The 19,069-nt window shown below is 38.3% G+C and overlaps 1 protein-coding gene across 1 annotated transcript in view; it reads right to left on the bottom strand.

Annotated features, from left to right (window-relative positions):
• Positions 1-19,069, bottom strand: part of TMEM19 (transmembrane protein 19) — a 69,134-nt gene that overhangs the window by 41,139 nt on the left and 8,926 nt on the right. Inside the window, 9 exon segments of the mRNA XM_053716780.1 lie at positions 7,921-8,063; positions 8,065-8,149; positions 8,365-8,432; positions 8,435-8,527; positions 8,529-8,572; positions 8,575-8,609; positions 10,268-10,430; positions 12,966-13,079; positions 13,853-14,003. Of these exon segments, the coding sequence (XP_053572755.1) occupies positions 7,921-8,063; positions 8,065-8,149; positions 8,365-8,432; positions 8,435-8,527; positions 8,529-8,572; positions 8,575-8,609; positions 10,268-10,430; positions 12,966-13,079; positions 13,853-13,982 (875 nt within the window). The 5' untranslated portion in view covers positions 13,983-14,003.

Below are 19,069 nucleotides of genomic sequence, written 5' to 3' on the forward strand. Positions count from 1 at the left end.
AGCAAAAGTGTCAAATTTGTAAAATTTGGAAAAAGTATGAAGCGAAGACCAAGTTGCAGCCTTGCAAATCTGTTCAACAGAGGCCTCATTCTTAAAGGCCCAAGTGGAAGCCACAGCTCTAGTGGAGTGAGCTGTAATTCTTTCAGGAGGCTGCTGTCCAGCAGTCTCATAGGCTAAACGTATTATGCTACGAAGCCAAAAAGAGAGAGAGGTAGCAGAAGCTTTTTGACCTCTCCTCTGTCCAGAATAAACGACAAACAGGGAAGAAGTTTGGCGAAAATCTTTAGTTGCCTGCAAGTAGAACTTGAGGGCACGAACTACATCCAGATTGTGTAGAAGACGTTCCTCTTTGAAGAAGGATTTGGACACAAGGATGGAACAACAATCTCTTGATTGATATTCCTGTTAGTGACTACCTTAGGTAAGAACCCAGGTTTAGTACGCAGAACTACCTTGTCTGAGTGAAAAATCAGATAAGGAGAATCACAATGTAAAGCTGATAACTCAGAGACTCTTCGAGCCGAGGGAAATAGCCATTAAAAACAGAACTTTCCAAGATAACAATTTTATATCAATGGAATGAAGGGGTTCAAACGGAACACCCTGTAAAACGTTAAGAACTAAGTTTAAACTCCATGGCGGAGCAACAGCTTTAAACACAGGCTTGATCCTAGCAAAAGCCTGACAAAAGGCGCTGGACGTCTGGATTGTCTGACAGACGCCTGTGTAACAAGATGGACAGAGCTGAAATCTGTCCCTTTAATGAACTAGCTGATAAACCCTTTTCTAAACCTTCTTGTAGAAAGGACAATATCCCTAGGGATCCTAACCTTACTCCAGGAGTAACGTTTGGATTCGCACCCAGTATAGGTATTTACGCCATATTTTATGGTAAATCTTTCTGGGTAACAGGCTTCCTAGCCTGTATCAGGGTATCAATAACCGACTCAGAAAAACCACGTTTTGATAAAATCAAGCGTTCAATTTCCAAGCAGTCAGCTTCAGAGAAGTTAGATTTTGATGTTTGAATGGACCCTGTATCAGAAGGTCCTGTCTTAGAGGTAGAGACCAAGGCGGACAGGATGACATGTCCACTAGATCTGCATACCAAGTCCTGCGTGCCATGCAGGCGCTATTAGAATCACTGGATGCACTCTCCTGTTTGATTTTGGCAATCAATCGAGGAAGCAGCGGAAGGGTGGAAACACATAAGCCATCCCGAAGTTCCAAGGTGCTGTCAAAGCATCTATCAGAACCGCTCCCGGATCCCTGGATCTGGACCCGTAGTGAGGAAGTTTGGCGTTCTGGCGAGACGCCATGAGATCTATCTCTGGTTTGCCCCAACGTCGAAGTATTTGGGCAAAGACCTCCGGATGAAGTTCCCACTCCCCCGGATGAAAAGTCTGGCGACTCAAAAAATCCGCTTCCAGTTCTCCACTCCCGGGATGTGGATTGCTGACAGGTGGCAAGAGTGAGACTCTGCCCAGCGAATTATCTTTGATACTTCCATCATTGCTAGGGAGCTTCTTGTCCCTCCCTGATGGTTGATGTAAGCTACAGTCGTGATGTTGTCCGACTGAAACCTGATGAACCCCCGAGTTGTTAATTGGGGCCAAGCCAGAAGGGGCATTGAGAACTGCTCTCAATTCCAGAATGTTTATTGGAAGGAGACTCTCCTCCTGATTCCATAGTCCCTGAGCCCTTCAGAGAATTCCAGACAGCGCCCCAACCTAGTAGGCAGGCGTCTGTTGTTACAATTGTCCAGTCCTGGCCTGCTGAATGGCATCCCCCTGGACAGGTGTGGCCGATAAAGCCACCATAGAAGAGAATTTCTGGTCTCTTGATTCAGATTCAGAGTAGGGGACAAATCTGAGTAATCCCCATTCCACTGACTTAGCATGCACAATTGCAGCGGTCTGAGGTGTAGGCGTGCAAAAGGTACTATGTCCATTGCCGCTACCATTAAGCCGATCACCTCCATGCATTGAGCTACTGACGGGTGTTGAATGGAATGAAGGACACGGCATGCATTTAGAAGCTTTGTTAACCTGTCTTCTGTCAGGTAAATCTTCATTTCTACAGAATCTATAAGAGTCCCCAAGAATGGAACTCTTGTGAGAGGAAAAAGAGAACTCTTCTTTTCGTTCACTTTCCATCCATGCGACCTTAGAAATGCCAGAACTAACTCTGTATGAGACTTGGCAGTTTGAAAGCTTGAAGCTTTGTATTAGAATGTCATCTAGATACGGAGCTACCGAAATCCCTCGCGGTCTTAGTACCGCCAGAAGGGCACCCAGAACCTTTGTGAAGATTCTTGGAGCCGTAGCCAATCCGAATGGAAGAGCTACAAACTGGTAGTGCCTGTCTAAGAAGGCAAACCTTAGGTTCACCGGTGATGATCTTTGTGGAATCGGTATGTGAAGGTAAGCATCTTTTAAATCCACTGTGGTCATGTACTGACCCTTTTGGATCATGGGTAAGATTGTCCGAATAGTTTCCATTTTGAACGATGGAACTCTTAGGAATTTGTTTAGAATCTTTAAATCTAAGATTGGCCTGAAAGTTCCCTTCTTTTTGGGAACCACAAACAGGTTTGAGTAGAACCCTTGTCCTTGTTCCGACCGCGGAACCGGATGGATCACTCCCATTAATAACAGATCTTGTACACAGCGTAGAAACCGCTTCTTTCTTTATCTGGTTTGTTGACAACCTTGACAGATGAAATCTCCCTCTTGGGGGAGATAATTTGAAGTCTAGAAGGTATCCCTGAGATATGATCTCTAGCGCCCAGGGATCCTGAACATCTCTTGCCCAGGCCTGGGCGAAGAGAGAAAGTCTGCCCCCCACTAGATCCGGTCCCGGATCGAGGGCTCTCGGTTCATGCTGTCTTTGGGGCAGCAGCAGGTTTCCTGGCCTGCTTGCCCTTGTTCCAGGACTGGTTAGGTTTCCAGCCTTGCCTGTAACGAGCAACAGCTCCCTCCTGTTTTGGTGCAGTGGAGGTTGATGCTGCTCCTGTTTTGAAATTCCGAAAGGGACGAAAATTAGACTGTCTAGCCTTAGCTTTGGCTTTGTCTTGAGGTAGGGCGTGGCCCTTACCTCCTGTAATGTCAGCGATAATTTCTTTCAAACCGGGCCCAAATAAAGACTGCCCCTTGAAAGGTATATTAAGTAATTTGGACTTAGAAGTAACATCAGCTGACCAGGATTTTAGCCACAGCGCCCTACGTGCCTGGATGGCGAATCCTGAGTTCTTAGCCGTAAGTTTGGTTAAATGTACTACGGCCTCCGAAATGAATGAATTAGCTAGTTTAAGGACTCTAAGCCTGTCCGTAATGTCGTCTAGCGTAGATGAACTAAGGTTCTCTTCCAGAGACTCAATCCAAAATGCTGCCGCATGCCGTAATCGGCGCGATACATGCAAGGGGTTGCAATATAAAACCTTGTTGAAACAAACATTTTCTTAAGGTAACCCTCTAATTTTTTATCCATTGGATCTGAAAAAGCCACAGCTATCCTCCACCGGGATAGTGGTACGCTTAGCTAAAGTAGAAACTGCTCCCTCCACCTTAGGGACCGTTTGCCATAAGTCCGAGTGGTGGCGTCTATTGGAAACATCTTTCTAAATATTGGAGGGGGTGGAGAACGGCACACCGGGTCTTATCCCACTCCTTAGTAACAATTTCAGTTAGTACTCTTAGGTATAGGAAAAACGTCAGTACTCGCCCGGTACCGCCCAAAGTATTTATCCAACCTACCACAATTTCTCTGGTATTGCAACGGTGTGTTACAATCATTGAGAGCTGCTAAAACCTCCCCTAGTAATACACGGAGGTTCTCCAATTTAAATTTAAAATTTGAAATATCTGAATCCAATCTGTTTGGATCAGAACCGTCACCCACAGAATGAAGCTCTCCGTCCTCATGCTCTGCAAGCTGTGACGCAGTATCAGACATGACCCTAGTATTGTCAGCGCACTCTGTTCTCACCCCAGAGTGATCACGCTTGCCTCTTAGTTCTGGTAATTTAGACAAAAACTTCAGTCATAACAGTAGCCATATCTTGTAATGTTATCTGTAAAGGGTCGCCCCAGATGTACTAGGCGCCATAATATCACGCACCTCCCGGGCGGGAGATGCATGTACTGCCGCGTGAGGCGAGTTAGTCGGCATAACCTCTCCCCTCGCTGTTTGGTGAATTTGTTCAAATTGTACAGATTGACTTTTATTTAAAGTAGCATCAATACAGTTAGTACATAAATTTTCTATTGGGCTCCACCTTGGCATTGGAACAAATGACACAGATATCTTCCTCTGAGTCAGACATGTTTAACACACTAGCAATAAACTTGCAACTTGGTTATAATCTTTTTTTAGCAAAAACGTACTGTGCCTCAAAGAGGTACTAAACGATTAAATGACAGTTGAAATAATGAACTGAAAAACAGTATAGCATCAAACTTTAAAACAACACAACTTTTAGTAAGGGTTTGTTCCCATTAGTTAAAATAACAATAATTAAATTTGACATAAAAAATTACAGAGCAACGTTTTTATTCACAGTCAATATAAAATTCTCACAGCTCTGCTGAGAGAATCTACCTCCCTCCAAAGAAGTTTGAAGACCCCTGAGATCTGTCAGAGATGAACCGGATCATGCAGGAAATATAAGAGTAGCTGACTGGAAATTTTTGATGCGTAGCAAAGAGCGCCAAAAACGGCCCCTCCACCCTCTCACACACAGCAGTGAAGAGAAACGAAAACTGTCCACAATAAAAAGCAAACAACTGCCAAGTGGAAAATTAATGCCCAAATATTTATTCACTCAGTACCTCAGAAATGTAAACGATTCTACATTCCAGCAAAAACGTTTAACATGATAAATACTTATTAAAAGGATTAGTGACTTTTAACAGAGTAGTTCCGGTGAAATACCATCCCCAGAATACTGAAATGTATACATACATGTCATTATAACGGTATGGCAGGATTTTCTCATCAATTCCATTCAGAAAATAAAAACTGCTACATACCTCAATGCAGATTCATCTGCCCGCTGTCCCCTGATCTGAAGCTTTTTACCTCCCTCAGATGGCCGAGAACAGCAATATGATCTTAACTACTCCGGTTAAAATCATAGTAAAAAACTCTGGTAGATTCTTCCTCAAACTCTGCCAGAGAAGTAATAACACGCTCCGGTGCTATTGTAAAATAACAAACTTTTGATTGAAGTCATAAAAACTAAGTATAATCACCATAGTCCTCTCACACATCCTATCTAGTCGTTGGGTGCAAGAGAATGACTGGGACTGACGTAGAGGGGAGGAGCTATATGCAGCTCTGCTGGGTGAATCCTCTTGCATTTCCTGTTGGGGAGGAGTTATATCCCAGAAGTAATGATGACCCGTGGATCTGATCACACATAACAGAAGAAAAACCGGATACCATCTTAAAAGAATTAACTTCTAAGGATTATACCACCTTAAGACTTGAATGGACAAGGTAACACCCACCTACGAACATGTAACTCAACCCTATTTAAAGCAGCAAACTAGCCTAGCAATTCATTCTTGAAAAAGCCCCGAGTGAGGGGCGAAACATGTCTTACTGAATTGCTAAAATTTTCTACTCAATGCCAACAACTGACGAGCAGCTGTGGAAATAATACAGTGCACCTTACGGATATACAGACCCTCAACCTGGATTGATCATAAAGAGGGATATAACCGGTGGAAACCAGCCCATCCTAAAGTTGGACACAGCCTATAAAAAACTTGCTACCAGGCAAGAAGGGCCAACTACTAAAAAGCTTGACGTTAGGACTTACGTCACAAGAAGAGACAGGGGCTCACACTAAGAACCGCCCTCTGCTACATACAACAGGCGGATCAGATCTGCAACGCCGGAATACAACAAAAGGCGTGATTTTAGAATACAGACCGCATCACCGAAGCAGTAACACCTCAACGCCGGAAGACTACCTGGGCCCAGGAAAAGATTCAGAGACTTTGAATCCACAAAGTACCAGTACAGTGACAGCGTGATATTCCAAGTACAATTTAATGAGAACTGGATCCATTCGTATCAACACTGTGGCACATTAATATCCTCTCTCTAGACGTAGAGAGAGGCATTAAAAAAAAAACTTTTAAGGTACCGCTTAAAAACTTCTTATCTATGTACTCTATGCCTATACTGCATCTCAGCAGGTTATTTATATGTGATTTCTAATCTGAATTTTAGTACTCTATTTTTTTGAACTATTGGATGTCCAATTTTAGTTTTACCCCATTTCCATTTTATAAGCAACTGTATAGGTATATTGTATAAGTGTTTGTGTAGATGTTTTGTATAATAAATGTTATTTATCAATCACTTACAGTCTGTTATATAGATTGGTATATGTTTGAGATTAACCCTATTCTCCTACACTTTTGTAACCTGCTTATATCGAGCTAGTCTCGAGTGATAGGGAGCTTTAGGTCATCTAAGAATTTAACATATAAGTGTTATACTGATCCACACAACTGATTAATACACATGAGCTTATAGCTATATTGATTTATCTCAGTACAACATATTTATTAACTCATTGTCTCCTATACCGAACCTAAAAAGGGTCCTCTGAGAATATATTAATGTACTTTATATTGATCTAATCAATACTCATAATCACTTTATGAAATCATTTTTTCCTTGATATAACTATCTAAAGGTCCTTATTTATATGAGAATATTATGATTTATTAATTATTACAAAAACAATACTCATTAACCCTTAGGCTTCCAAGCGCCAGTACTACCTTACCGAACTTTGTCCCATTTGGCCAGATGCGGGTAACTAACCTTTCCATTTTTGCTTTTAAATCTTAGCTGAGAGCTTGTAAGTGAGTGCTGGGTTTTCTCTGTGTGTTGTATTAATTGGTTTTATAATTTTCCCTATGGTTCTTGCACCCAGACCTGTCTGGGGTTAACTGCTTGTGGCCTCTGGGGACAGCACAGCTTCCTGTGAGTGCCAGTGGCACCCAGGGCTGAGCATGTTGCAGGGTCATGGGATGTGTACCCGGTCCGGTATGAGAGTGCAGTTCCCTTCCGTGTTTTGTATATGTCTAGGGTGTTACATATTCCTATGCACCCTTCCCTTGTTTTCAGTTTGTTTGGATTTGAAAGCTTGCATTGTTGGCTGTTTTAGGGTCTCAGGTATTGGAAAGGACCTTGACGTGGTACCTGAGCTTGTCCCATTTGGCCAGATGCGATGACTAACCTTTCCATTTTTGCTTTTAAAATCTTAGCTGAGAGCTTGTAAGCGAGTGCTGGGTTTTCTCTGTGTGTTGTATTAATTGGTTTTATAATTTTCCCTATGGTTCTTGCACCCAGACCTGTCTGGGGTTAACTGCTTGTGGCTCTGGGGACAGCACAGCTTCCTGTGAGTGCCAGTGGCACCCAGGGCTGAGCATGTTGCAGGGTCATGGGATGTGTTACCGCGGGCCGGTATGAGAGTGCAGTTCCCTTCCGTGTTTTGTATATGTCTAGGGTTGTTACATATTCCTATGCACCCTTCCTTGTTTACCAGTTTGTTTGGATTTGAAAGCTTGCATTGTGTGGCTGTTTTAGGGTCTCAGGTATTGTGAAAGGACCTTGACGTGGTACCTGAGCTTGTCCCATTTGGCCAGATGCATGACTAACCTTTCCATTTTTGCTTTTAAATCTTAGCTGAGAGCTTGTAAGTGATGTGTTGGGGTTTTCTCTGTGTGTTAATATATATATATATATATATATATATATAAATATTTATATATATATATATATATATATATATACACATATACACACACACACATACATACATACACAGATAGAATATGGTATTTTATAGAATAAAATAAAAATAAAATGTAAAAATGTTGATTACGTACCTGAATTTGCATGATTGCACCCAAATAGGAATCTATTACAGATCCAAGTAAACCAGCCATTGCACCATAAATTAACAATTGGCCACTGTGGGGCTGCAATGGTCCAACATCATTCACAAACATAAGCTGAGTTAGAAAATATGCTACACCCCACAAACAGTCCGCCGAGAAGACTTGCAATGAGACCTACTGGAGTGACACCTCCATTGGTACCTATAAAAGGAAAAAAAAGACATCTAGGCGATATGTTCTTGATAGAACTGCATTAGGCATAAAAAAGCAACTAAAGTGATATATGGTATCAAAGTTTGTTTCTAAGGGTTTTCTGCCTGGAACCTACAGAGCACAATAGTTTGATTAATAATTCTATTTTAAAAACAGATTTTTAGTTACACTGAAAAGAATGAATAGCAGCTTTAAATACTATAAAATACACATTACCTACAGGAACTTTTCCCAGGTAGTTATTAACCTTGGTGCACCTTTACTCAGTACAGGACCTATCTCTGAAGCCCATGTAATCCCCCGCCTGAGCAAGCGATTGCTCCCAGTAGTGATAAGCACATCCACGATGCAGTGTATTCATTGGAAAAGTCAATAGGTATTTCCCCAGGGACCATTTTCTACCATGTACAGCAAAGCCAACTCTGTAGGGACGCACCATTACAGAAAACTTGCACCCAATTCCTTTGTCACCTGGAGGAGAAATTATTGGTTTAGAAAATTCAATTATGTGAAATGAATTGCTGCAAAGATTATCATTTTCCTTATTTTTAAAAGGGAGTCATTAGTGCTCTTTTTTGACTCTATACAAGTAAAACCAGTTAACATAACAGCATCTAGCACACAGACTAACATCTTAAAAAGATCTTTATACTTGAAAACAGAAATGGAGCTTTTTGTTACCAAGCCTTATGTATTTTAAAAAGTTTGACCTGACAAATGCCATGCATCATCATTTAACAGAGATTGATGCTAAAAATCAGATTTAGTTGAAAAGACTCGCTTTGGAAGTCAAACTTGGCTGTTTCAAAACTCAGGTAAAATCATTGCAAATTTTAAAGAATAATGTTAGAGAGTTAGAGCAGCCAAGGTTAAACCTCAGCTGAATATTTACAGTTAAAATGTACATTTTTCAGTGCTTGGTCTGTTGAAATAAAGTATATACAATTTCAGTGTATAGCTCACGGAAAAGGAAATCAAATTTATATTTAAAAAGGAACATGAAACAATTTTTCTTTTCATAATCCAGATAGAGCATACTATTTTGTTCATACAATTTCATAATTGAACAATCAGTACTACTGGGAACTAGCTGAGCACATTTGGAGAGCCAATGACAAACGATATATATGTGCAGCCATTAATCAGCAGCTAGCCCCCAACAGAACATTGCTGCTTCTGGGCATACTTAGATATGCATTCCGACAAAGGAGAACAAGAGAATAAAGTAACATAATATAAGCAAACTGATGAGTTGTTTAAAATCACATGCTCTATCTGAATGCTAAAAGTTTTATTTTGACTTTGTCCATTTAAATTGCATGGGTGAATAAAGACTAACAAGATTTTTACAGGGACATGATACAGCTCAGCATTGATAGGGTTAAGTAGTGGCCAACACTTCATACTACATTAAAAAGGCAAAAGGTAGGAGTGTGGATACAAAATAAACACCTGTATATAATCACTAAAGCAACCAAACTGTAGTGCAAAAAGATTATTAATTAAAACGTTCTAAGGCTGCATTCAAAAAGATGCATGATTAAGGACCATGTAGGTTCGAAACATCGCTTTTTCTTGAGGTCTCATGCCTTCTAATAAAAAAGTTTTTTTCACAAGTTACTATAGTGGTGCTGTCACATCTATTTTGTGAACTGCATTCAAAAAGACCTTTCTACAAGGTGCACGGATTTGTTATTATACGCTCATTGATATCTTCATTATAGTGGAAAAAAAATATGACGCGCTCATTTGTTTGAGAGGGGCACTTTACCTATGTGCTTAACCCCTCTGCGGGAGCTAAACAAATAGATTTGCATTGCTGACAGTGATACAAAAGGTCATGCTCTAATGAATGCGAGCATGTCATTTTATTTCACTATATTGGTCATTTAAATTAGCCACAGCAAATGAGATACAATTTACAACAATAAAAAGGCTTCTGAAAGAGTAAAACATATTTTATCTGCAGATCTTTTACAATACAATGATTCATTTCTGATGCATGCATGAAAAAATAGTAAATAGTTCTAAAAAGGTAAAGTAATATATACAAAATATTTGTTTACTCAAGCGTTGGAGAGATAAGGGGAATATTGTTAAAATGCATAGTATTTATATCTGAAGTAAACAGTTGCAGTTAAAAGACTAAATTACCTTCTTTATATTCAGAATCATAGCGCTTCTTAACATCTCCTTTCCATTTAGTGAGTTTGGAGGAAGTAAAGAAAAATATAAGCAAAGCTGAAAAAAAGCTGTAATTGGCAACAGTCAAGATGAAGCCAACAAGTAACCCTGTAAATGAAAAAAAAGGGGAGTTATTTTAACCATTTAAACATAACATATGAACACTACAGACAAATTTCACTAGACTGCAAATCACCCCCCCCTGAAAATACAAAATAAAATGTTGAAAATCCATTATTCATTAACCCCTTAACGACAAACGACATACACCTACAAAAAACGGTCGTTAAGGATCAAGGACGTAACCTGTATGTTAGTGTTTTTCCTGATCGCTTCCAGCCGCTTTCATGTTATTGCAGTGTTGCCTCGATATTGAGGCATCCTGCAATAACATCGATGGCCACGATCGTTGGTGGGTGGGAGCCGTTGCAGGGAGGAGGGTGGGTGGCCATCGATGAGGGAGGTGCGTCGGAGGGGGGTGGGATCACATGCGGGGGCACTACACTATGGCAACATTTCATTTTGCGTAGGATAAGGTGAGAGAGAGGAGGGGGGATTGTTATCTAAGGGATCTGGGAGGGGGTGGGGCGTTGGTTATTGAGGGGGGGGCAGCTACACTACAGAAAACTATTTACAAATTTAAAAAAAATTATTTTTTATGGCAAACTGGGTAGTGACAGACAGCTGCCAGTACCCAAGATGGCGCACAATAAGGTAGAGGGGGAGGGTTAGAAAGCTGTTTGGAGAGTGGGGAAATCCTACACAGCAGAATATGTTTTTTTAAAAAAACAAAACAAAACTTATTTTAGTACTGGCAGAACTTAAGATGGCAGGGACAATTGTGGGGTGGGGGAGGGAAGGGAGCTGTTTGGGAGGGATCAGGGGGTGGGATGTGTCAGGTGGGAGGCTGATCTCTACACTAAAGCTAAAATTAACCCTGCAAGCTCCCTACAAGCTACCTAATTAACCCCTTAACTGCTGGGCATAATACACGTGTGATGCGCAGCAGCATTTAGCGGCCTTCTAATTGCCAAAAAGCAATGCCAAAGCCATATATGTCTGCTATTTCTGAACAAAAGGGGATCCCAGAGAAGCATTTACAACCATTTGTGCCTTAAAAGGGACACTGAACCCAATTTTTTTTCTTTCATGATTCAGATAGAACATGCTATTATCAAATTTTCTTCATTCTCTTGCTATCTTTATTTGAAAAAGAAGGCATCTAAGCCTTTTTCTTGGTTCAGAACTCTGGACAGCAGTTTTTGATTGGTGGATTAATTTATCCACCAATCAGCAAGGACAACCTAGGTTGTTCACCAAAAATGGGCCAGCATCTAAACTTACATTCTTGCATTTCAAATAAAGATACCAAGAGAATAAAGAAAATGTGATAATAGGAGAAAATTAGAAAGTTGCTTAAAATTGCATGCTCTATCTGAATCACGAAAGAAAAAATTTGGGTTCAGTGTCCCTTTAATTGCACAAGCTGTTTGTAAATAATTTCAGTGAGAACCCTAAAGTTTGTGAAAAAGTGAACAATTTTTTTTTATTTAAACGCATTTGGCGGTGAAATGGTGGCATGAAACATACTAAAATGGGCCTAGATCAATACTTTGGGTTGTCTTCTAATATATATAACAGATATCAGTGCCCCAATGTAACTAGCGCTAAATTTGAAAAAAAAGTGGTTTGGAAATAGCAAAGTGCTACTTGTATTTATTGCCCTATAACTTGCAAAAAAAGCAAAGAACATGTCAACATTGGGTATTTCTTAACTCAGGACAAAATTTAGAAACTATTTAGTAAGGTTGTTTTTTGGTGGTTGTAGATGTGTAACAGATTTTGGGGTTAAAGTTAGAAAAAGTGTGTTTTTTTCCCATTTTTTCATCATATTTTATAAAAAAAATTATAAGATATGATGAAAATAATGGTATCTTTAGAAAGTCCATTTAATGGCGAGAAAAACGGTATATAATATGTGTGGGCACAGTAAATGAGTAAGAGGAAAATTACAGCTAAAAATAGCCTTGGTCCCAAACAGTCAGAAAAAGGAAAAGTGCTGTGGTCTTTAAGGGGTTAAAGGGACAGTCTAGTCAAAATTAAACTTTCATGATTCAGATAGGGCATGCAATTTTAAACAACTTTCTAATTTACTTTCCTCATCAAATGTGCTTTGTTCTCTTGGTATTCTTTGTTGAAAGCTAAACCTAGGTAGGCTCATATGCTAATTTCTAAGCCCTTGAAAGCCGCCTCTTATCTCAGTACATTTTGACAGTTTCTCACAGCTGGACAGCGTTGGTTCATGTGTGCCATATAGATAACATTGTGCTCACTCTCAAGGAGTTATGAGTCAACACTGATTGGCTAAAATACAAGTCTGTCAAAAGAACTTAAATAAAGGGGGTCTGCAGAGGCTTAGACACAAGGTAATCACAGAGGTAAAAAGTATATTAATGTAACAGTGTTAGTTGTTCAAAATTTGGTAATGGGTAAAATAAATGGATTATCTTTTTAAACAATAACAATTTTGGAGTAGAATGTCTCTTTAAATTATGCAAAAAATGTACATCAAATATATTCAAACCACGTGTACACTGCAAACAAAGGTGAAAAAAAAAAAAAAAGTACACAACTGAAACATACCTGCAAGGGCACCGCTATGATCCAAACTTTTTCTTTTTAATCCATGAGATGCAATGATAACTGGGATTACTACAGATACCAACCAACGCCAAGGAGAGATGGGCCTTAGTGTGCCTGTTAAAGAAATATATCATGACACTGATTTGCATATTGTGAACATTATCAATATATTACATTTTTAGGAGTTTCTGCATTGCTAGATAAGCTGTTGCAATGGCAATTAAAGCTAAGTTTCTGATCACATTATACCCATCTAAATGCAATATTTTAGTCTGTTAGGTCTTTTTAGATGTTAGAACTCCTTTGAAGTGGAAGCAATGATAAAGTGATTACCATGTTAGCACATGTATCACAAATATACACACGCTAAACTGCTAAGTGTATAGAAGCTCTTGATCTAATTATTAAAAGGGGACAACAAACTGTGAAATAATAACATGTTTAAGTGTAGAACACAACCCTTTGTAACATACTTTTATTGGCTATCTTGCTGCTCCTTTACTTTTATTTAAGTCTGTAAATTGTAGGTTATACAATTCTGAGAGCTAGAAGTGCAGACCACAGATGTCACAAGCCTAAACCAGTCACGTACGTGTCCATAAATGACCTCAGCAGTAGGAATTAGATAATATACTTTGAGATAATGCAATACTGCTAGCCACATGACAGTGGCAATCATTGCCAGTAACAAGTCAGGGTGAACTTCTCCAAATATGGCAAGTAGCAAGGTAGTTTGGGCATTAATGAACAATTTCAGCTAACAAGGTGTTAACGTATCCAGAACATTTTGAAACAGTATCTGCATGTTTGTTTATTGCAAAATTACACACACAAAAAAGTCAAATATCTCATTTAAAGACATTATATTGAGCAATCAAACAGCTTACCGTAATATGTACTTGCAGTAATAGATATTATCCAGAAGGACAACGATATGCAGAGGATCATACACAAAAGGACAATGTTCATCATCATTTTTACAGATTCTTTGTAGAGGTTGTCTTGAATAAAAAGCATGAGGACAGTCTAACAGAGTGCCTGAAAAGTGACAACAAGAACACTTATCACTTGCCAAAAGTAAAGCACCACATGCAAAAACTTGCAGCTCTTTAAATTGAGTTACATGGCAGAAAAATCAATTGGCCAGGCATAAAGAACACAGCTAGATAGTTCCTCCTCTTTTAACATGATGTGTAGTTTGTAGTAACTAAAAGGTTAAGATTTACTATAGTTGCATAATAGCAAATAACAGTCCCTAGAAGTCTAAAAACTTATATATGTATTAAAAAATAAATACAAATGTACTGTAAACCAACAGTGTCCAGGAAATGCCACATAGGTTTCACAATGTGTGTTCTTACATTGCAGGCAAAACACACAGATATGACCTCTGCAATTCATAATAAACTTTTAGCAATATCACAGCATGTGATTTAGCAATTTCACAAAGTAAAGCACTGTGCACGTGGATTTGCTCTTCAGTCTCACCCTCAAGTCAATGACCAGACAGGATTTCAATTTAAGCAAAGATTAAAAAGGACTGTCCTATTGCCATGAAAAGCCTAGCAGATGTAGGATTAGAAGATGAAAAGTGCACATATAGTTAGCAGTCAACTCTTAATAAATATGTGCTGCGCAGGGGGAAGCTTAATGATATGTAGGAGGGGTAAAATTTTAAAAATAAAATGAATCAAGATATGAAGCACTTTTGCATATTTGACAATGTTGTTTAAAGCAAAAAACACTTAAAGGGACACTGTACCCAAAAATTTTCTTTTGTGATTCAGATAGAGCATGCAATTTTAAGCAACTTTCTAATTTACTCCTATTATCAATTTTTCTTCATTCTCTTGGTATGTTTATTTGAAAAGCAAGAATGTAAGTTTAGATGCCGGCCCATTTTTGGTGAACAACCTGGGTTGTCCTTGCTGATTGGACAGCACCAATAAACCAGTGCTGTCCATGGTTCTGAACCCAAACATTTGCTGGCTCCTTAGCTTAGATGCCTTCATTTTCAAATAAAGATACCAAGAGAAGGAAGAATAATTGATAATAGAAGTAAATTAGAAAGTTGCTTAAAAGTGCATGCTCTATCTGAATCATGAAAGAAAAAATTTGGGTTCAGTGTCCCTTTAAAATTCCATTAATTTTTAGCTAAATCAATGCATGAAATAAAAAATTAGGAACACATTATTGCTCTAAAAGCAGCACTGAAGCTAAACAGGCCGGTCTAGGTCAGCAGGATTTAGGAGGGTAGCTTAATAACATGACACCTTTTCACTACTAAGCTTTCCAAATATTTTACTAATTTATTACCTGTCAATTAATTACCCAGGATGTCTAAGTGGGTGTGCATTACGTATACAAGCATCTCTGGTCTCAAGCTGTGAGAAATACATAATATGGCCAAAAAGTATGTGGACTACTTATGAAGAAGTTCAGGTGTATCAGCCACACCCATTGCTAACAGGTGCTTACAATCCAGAACATAGTCATGAATTCTCCAAAGACAAAAACATTGGAAGTACAGAGGGTCGTACTGAAGAGCTTAGTGACTTTAAAAAAGGTGGCCACCGTTGTCACAAGTCAATTTTGAAAATGTCTGCCCTAATAGCTCTGTAAATGCTATTATTGTAAAGTGGAAGCATCTAGGAGCAACAACAACCCAGCCAAAAAGTGGTAGACCATGCTACTCAGAGGAGGGTCTGCTGGTTGCTGAAGAGAGTAAAAATCCCCTGTCTGTTGCATCACATGGTGCAGACTGCAGAGTTCGAAACTACCTCTGGAATCATCATCAGCACAAGAACTGTACGTGGGGAGTTTTATGAAATGGGTTTCCATGTCCAAGCAGCTTAAATTTAACATTTTAGCGCTGTTATATTTTGTCATAATTACACTGGGCTTTAGTGCCGTTATGACAGAATAGAACGTCATAACGGTTTGTACCTCCTGTGCCCCCTCCGTTATGGATCCGGTTGGGAGACGTGCCTAGTACCTTCGGCACTCCCCCAGGATTCAATCAGCATGGAGGGGGTGTATCAGTTGTACCCTGTAACACTAACAGCCAATGAGTGGAATCATGGGCTGTTACAAGTGTAACCGCTTCCTCTCTTCCCTCACTGCAATATGAGGGAGAGAGGAATACAGTTTAGCGTTGGTGTGTGTTAGAAAGATAGAGAAAGAAAATATATAAATACAATATATATATATATATATATATATATATATATATATATATATATATATATATATATATATATATTAGGGTTGCACCGATACCGATACTAGTATCGGTACCGATACCAAGTACTTGCATGAGTACTTGTACTCGTGAAAATGCACCGATACTTAAACCGATACCTCCACTTCCTACCCATATGCTATCTTGTGGCGTTTTTTTTTAAACTGCATGTTCTCATTTCATTTTAAACTGGAGTGGAGACTAAACTAAAAATTGTTTACTACTGTTCTGCCCATACAAATTGCTGTTATTTGTATTATTGTAGGAGAGATCACTGTACCTCATTCAGACAAACCCCTGAAGTACTGGGTAGTTAATAAACAGATTTCCAGCTCTGGTTAAAATGGGCCAAAAATATATTTCTGCCTCATGCAGTAGTGTGGAAAGTGAAAGACTGTTCAGCTTAGAGTCGAACCTCCATACAAATGTCAGATTAATGTTATATAACAGCCATATTGCATCACCCCTTTAAATTTAATATTTTATTGTAATATTTTTTTATTAATAAACATGTTCAGTGCACTTTGTAACAAATAAAACTGTTTTATTATTTCATAATGTATTTTGAATTACAGTCCTTTATAAATGATAAAGAAGGAATCTTAAATAATTAGTCTGTATTGTGCCTGGTAAACTGTCACATGACATTAAAAAAAAAGTATCTGTAATTGGTATCGGCGAGTATTTGAAAACAAGTATCGGTACTTTTACTCGGTCATAAAAAAATGGTATCGGTGCAACCCTAATAAATATATATATATATATATATATATATATATATATATATATATATATATATATATATATATATATATATATATATATATATATATATATATTTATATTTTTTTTGCTGCTGATCACAGAGCTGCTACTGTGATCAGCCTAATAACTGTGGTTAGCCTGTTAGGGCTTTGATCGGTGCTGATCAAAAGCATTGGGGGTTTATTTGTGGGGGTTACAAATATATATATTATATTTTTTTGCTTCTGATCACTGAGCTGCTACTGTGATTAGCCTAATGTCACTGTAATCAGCCTGTTAGGGCTTTGATCAGTGCCCAAAAGTTTATTTGTGGGGATCTTCAGTTACTGTTAACCCCTTCCCTGCTGTTCCCAATGTGTATATGTATATATAAAATCATATATGTGTTTTATAGCAGTATAAAGAGTGGGGGGAAAAATCCTAAAAAAATATTACTAGGAACATGCTACAAGCCTCCCAACATTAGTGACCCGGAGGAAACTCAACTACTTATCCAAATAGGTAAGGCTGCTAATAACAGTGCTGTAATTATGGGAGATTTTAACTACCCTGATATAAACTGGGCCAATGAAACTAGTAATTCAGCTAAGGGGGATAGATTTTTAAATGTTCTCAGGGATAACTTCTTGTCACAATTAATAGAGGAGCCAACTAGGAGTAAAGCTATATTGGATTTAGTGCTATCAAACAATACAGATATAATATCAAACATAGAAGTTAAAGAACATTTGGGTAACAGTGATCATAACATGGTCACATTTGAAATCTCTTTTCATATGCAGTGTTTTAAAGGCTTAACTAAGACTTTTAATTTCAAGAAAGCAAAATTCAACGATTTAAGGAAATCATTAAATAATATAAATTGGGACAATGTATTTTCTAATAAAAATACAGAGGATAAATGGATAATATTTAAAAATTTGTTAAATAAATATACATATCAATACATACCATATGGTTATAAAAATAAAAATAAAAAAAATAAGCCGTTATGGCGAAATAAAAATGTGTTAAAAGAAATTAGGAAAAAACATAGGGCATTTAAATTATTAAAAGAAAATAGTACAGACTCAGCATACAATATTTATAAGGAATGTAACAAAGCATGCAAAAAAAGCAATCAAATTAGCCAAAATTGAAAATGAAAAATTAATTGCTAAGGATTCTAAGTCTAACCCTAAAAGGTTCTTTAAGTACATAAATAGCAAAAAATCTAAGAAGGATAATATAGGTACATTAAAATGTGTGGAGGGTAGCATGATAAATAATGACAGGGAAAAGGCTGAGGTACTAAACCAGTTTTTTTCTTCAGTATACACAAGAGAGGAACCATTGAATGATACTTTGGAACAGAATAGAACATGCCAGTCCATACCACTAACTGGGTTTTGTTTAGAGGATATCAGGAAAAAACTAAAAAATATTAAGGTAAATAAAACTCCAGGCCCAGATGGAATACACCCAAGGGTGTTAAGTGAACTTAGCACTGTTATAGACAAACCTTTACTCTTAATTTTTCAAGACTCATTATCCTCAGGCATGGTACCCCAGGATTGGCGTAAAGCTGATGTGGTGCCACTCTTCAAAAAGGGAAGCAGGGATGATCCAGGAAGCTATAGACCAGTTAGTCTGACATCAATAGTGGGGAAGATATTTGAAGGGATTATAAGGGATTATATTGATGAGCATATTCGTGTAAACAAGATTATGAGTTCTAATCAGCATGGCTTTAGGAGAAATAGATCATGTCAAACTAATCTAATTAGATTCTACGAGGAAGTAAGTAAAAATATAGATAAAGGGGAATCAGTTGATGTGATATACTTAGATTTTGCAAAGGCATTTGATACAGTGCCACATGAGAGATTAATGCACAAAATTAAGGGACTGGGAATAGCTGAAAATGTTAGCTCATGGATAAATAACTGGATAAAAGATAGGGAGCAACGAGTAGCAGTAAATGGATCATACTCAGATTGGACAAAGGTAATCAGTGGCGTCCCCCAGGGATCAGTACTGGGCCCTGTTCTTTTTAATATTTTTATAAATGACTTGGAGCAAGGATTAAATAGCGACATCTCTATTTTTGCAGATGATA

Source organism: Bombina bombina, chromosome 6 (assembly GCF_027579735.1).
Source record: "Bombina bombina isolate aBomBom1 chromosome 6, aBomBom1.pri, whole genome shotgun sequence".
In the NCBI taxonomy this organism is placed as follows: domain Eukaryota; kingdom Metazoa; phylum Chordata; class Amphibia; order Anura; family Bombinatoridae; genus Bombina; species Bombina bombina.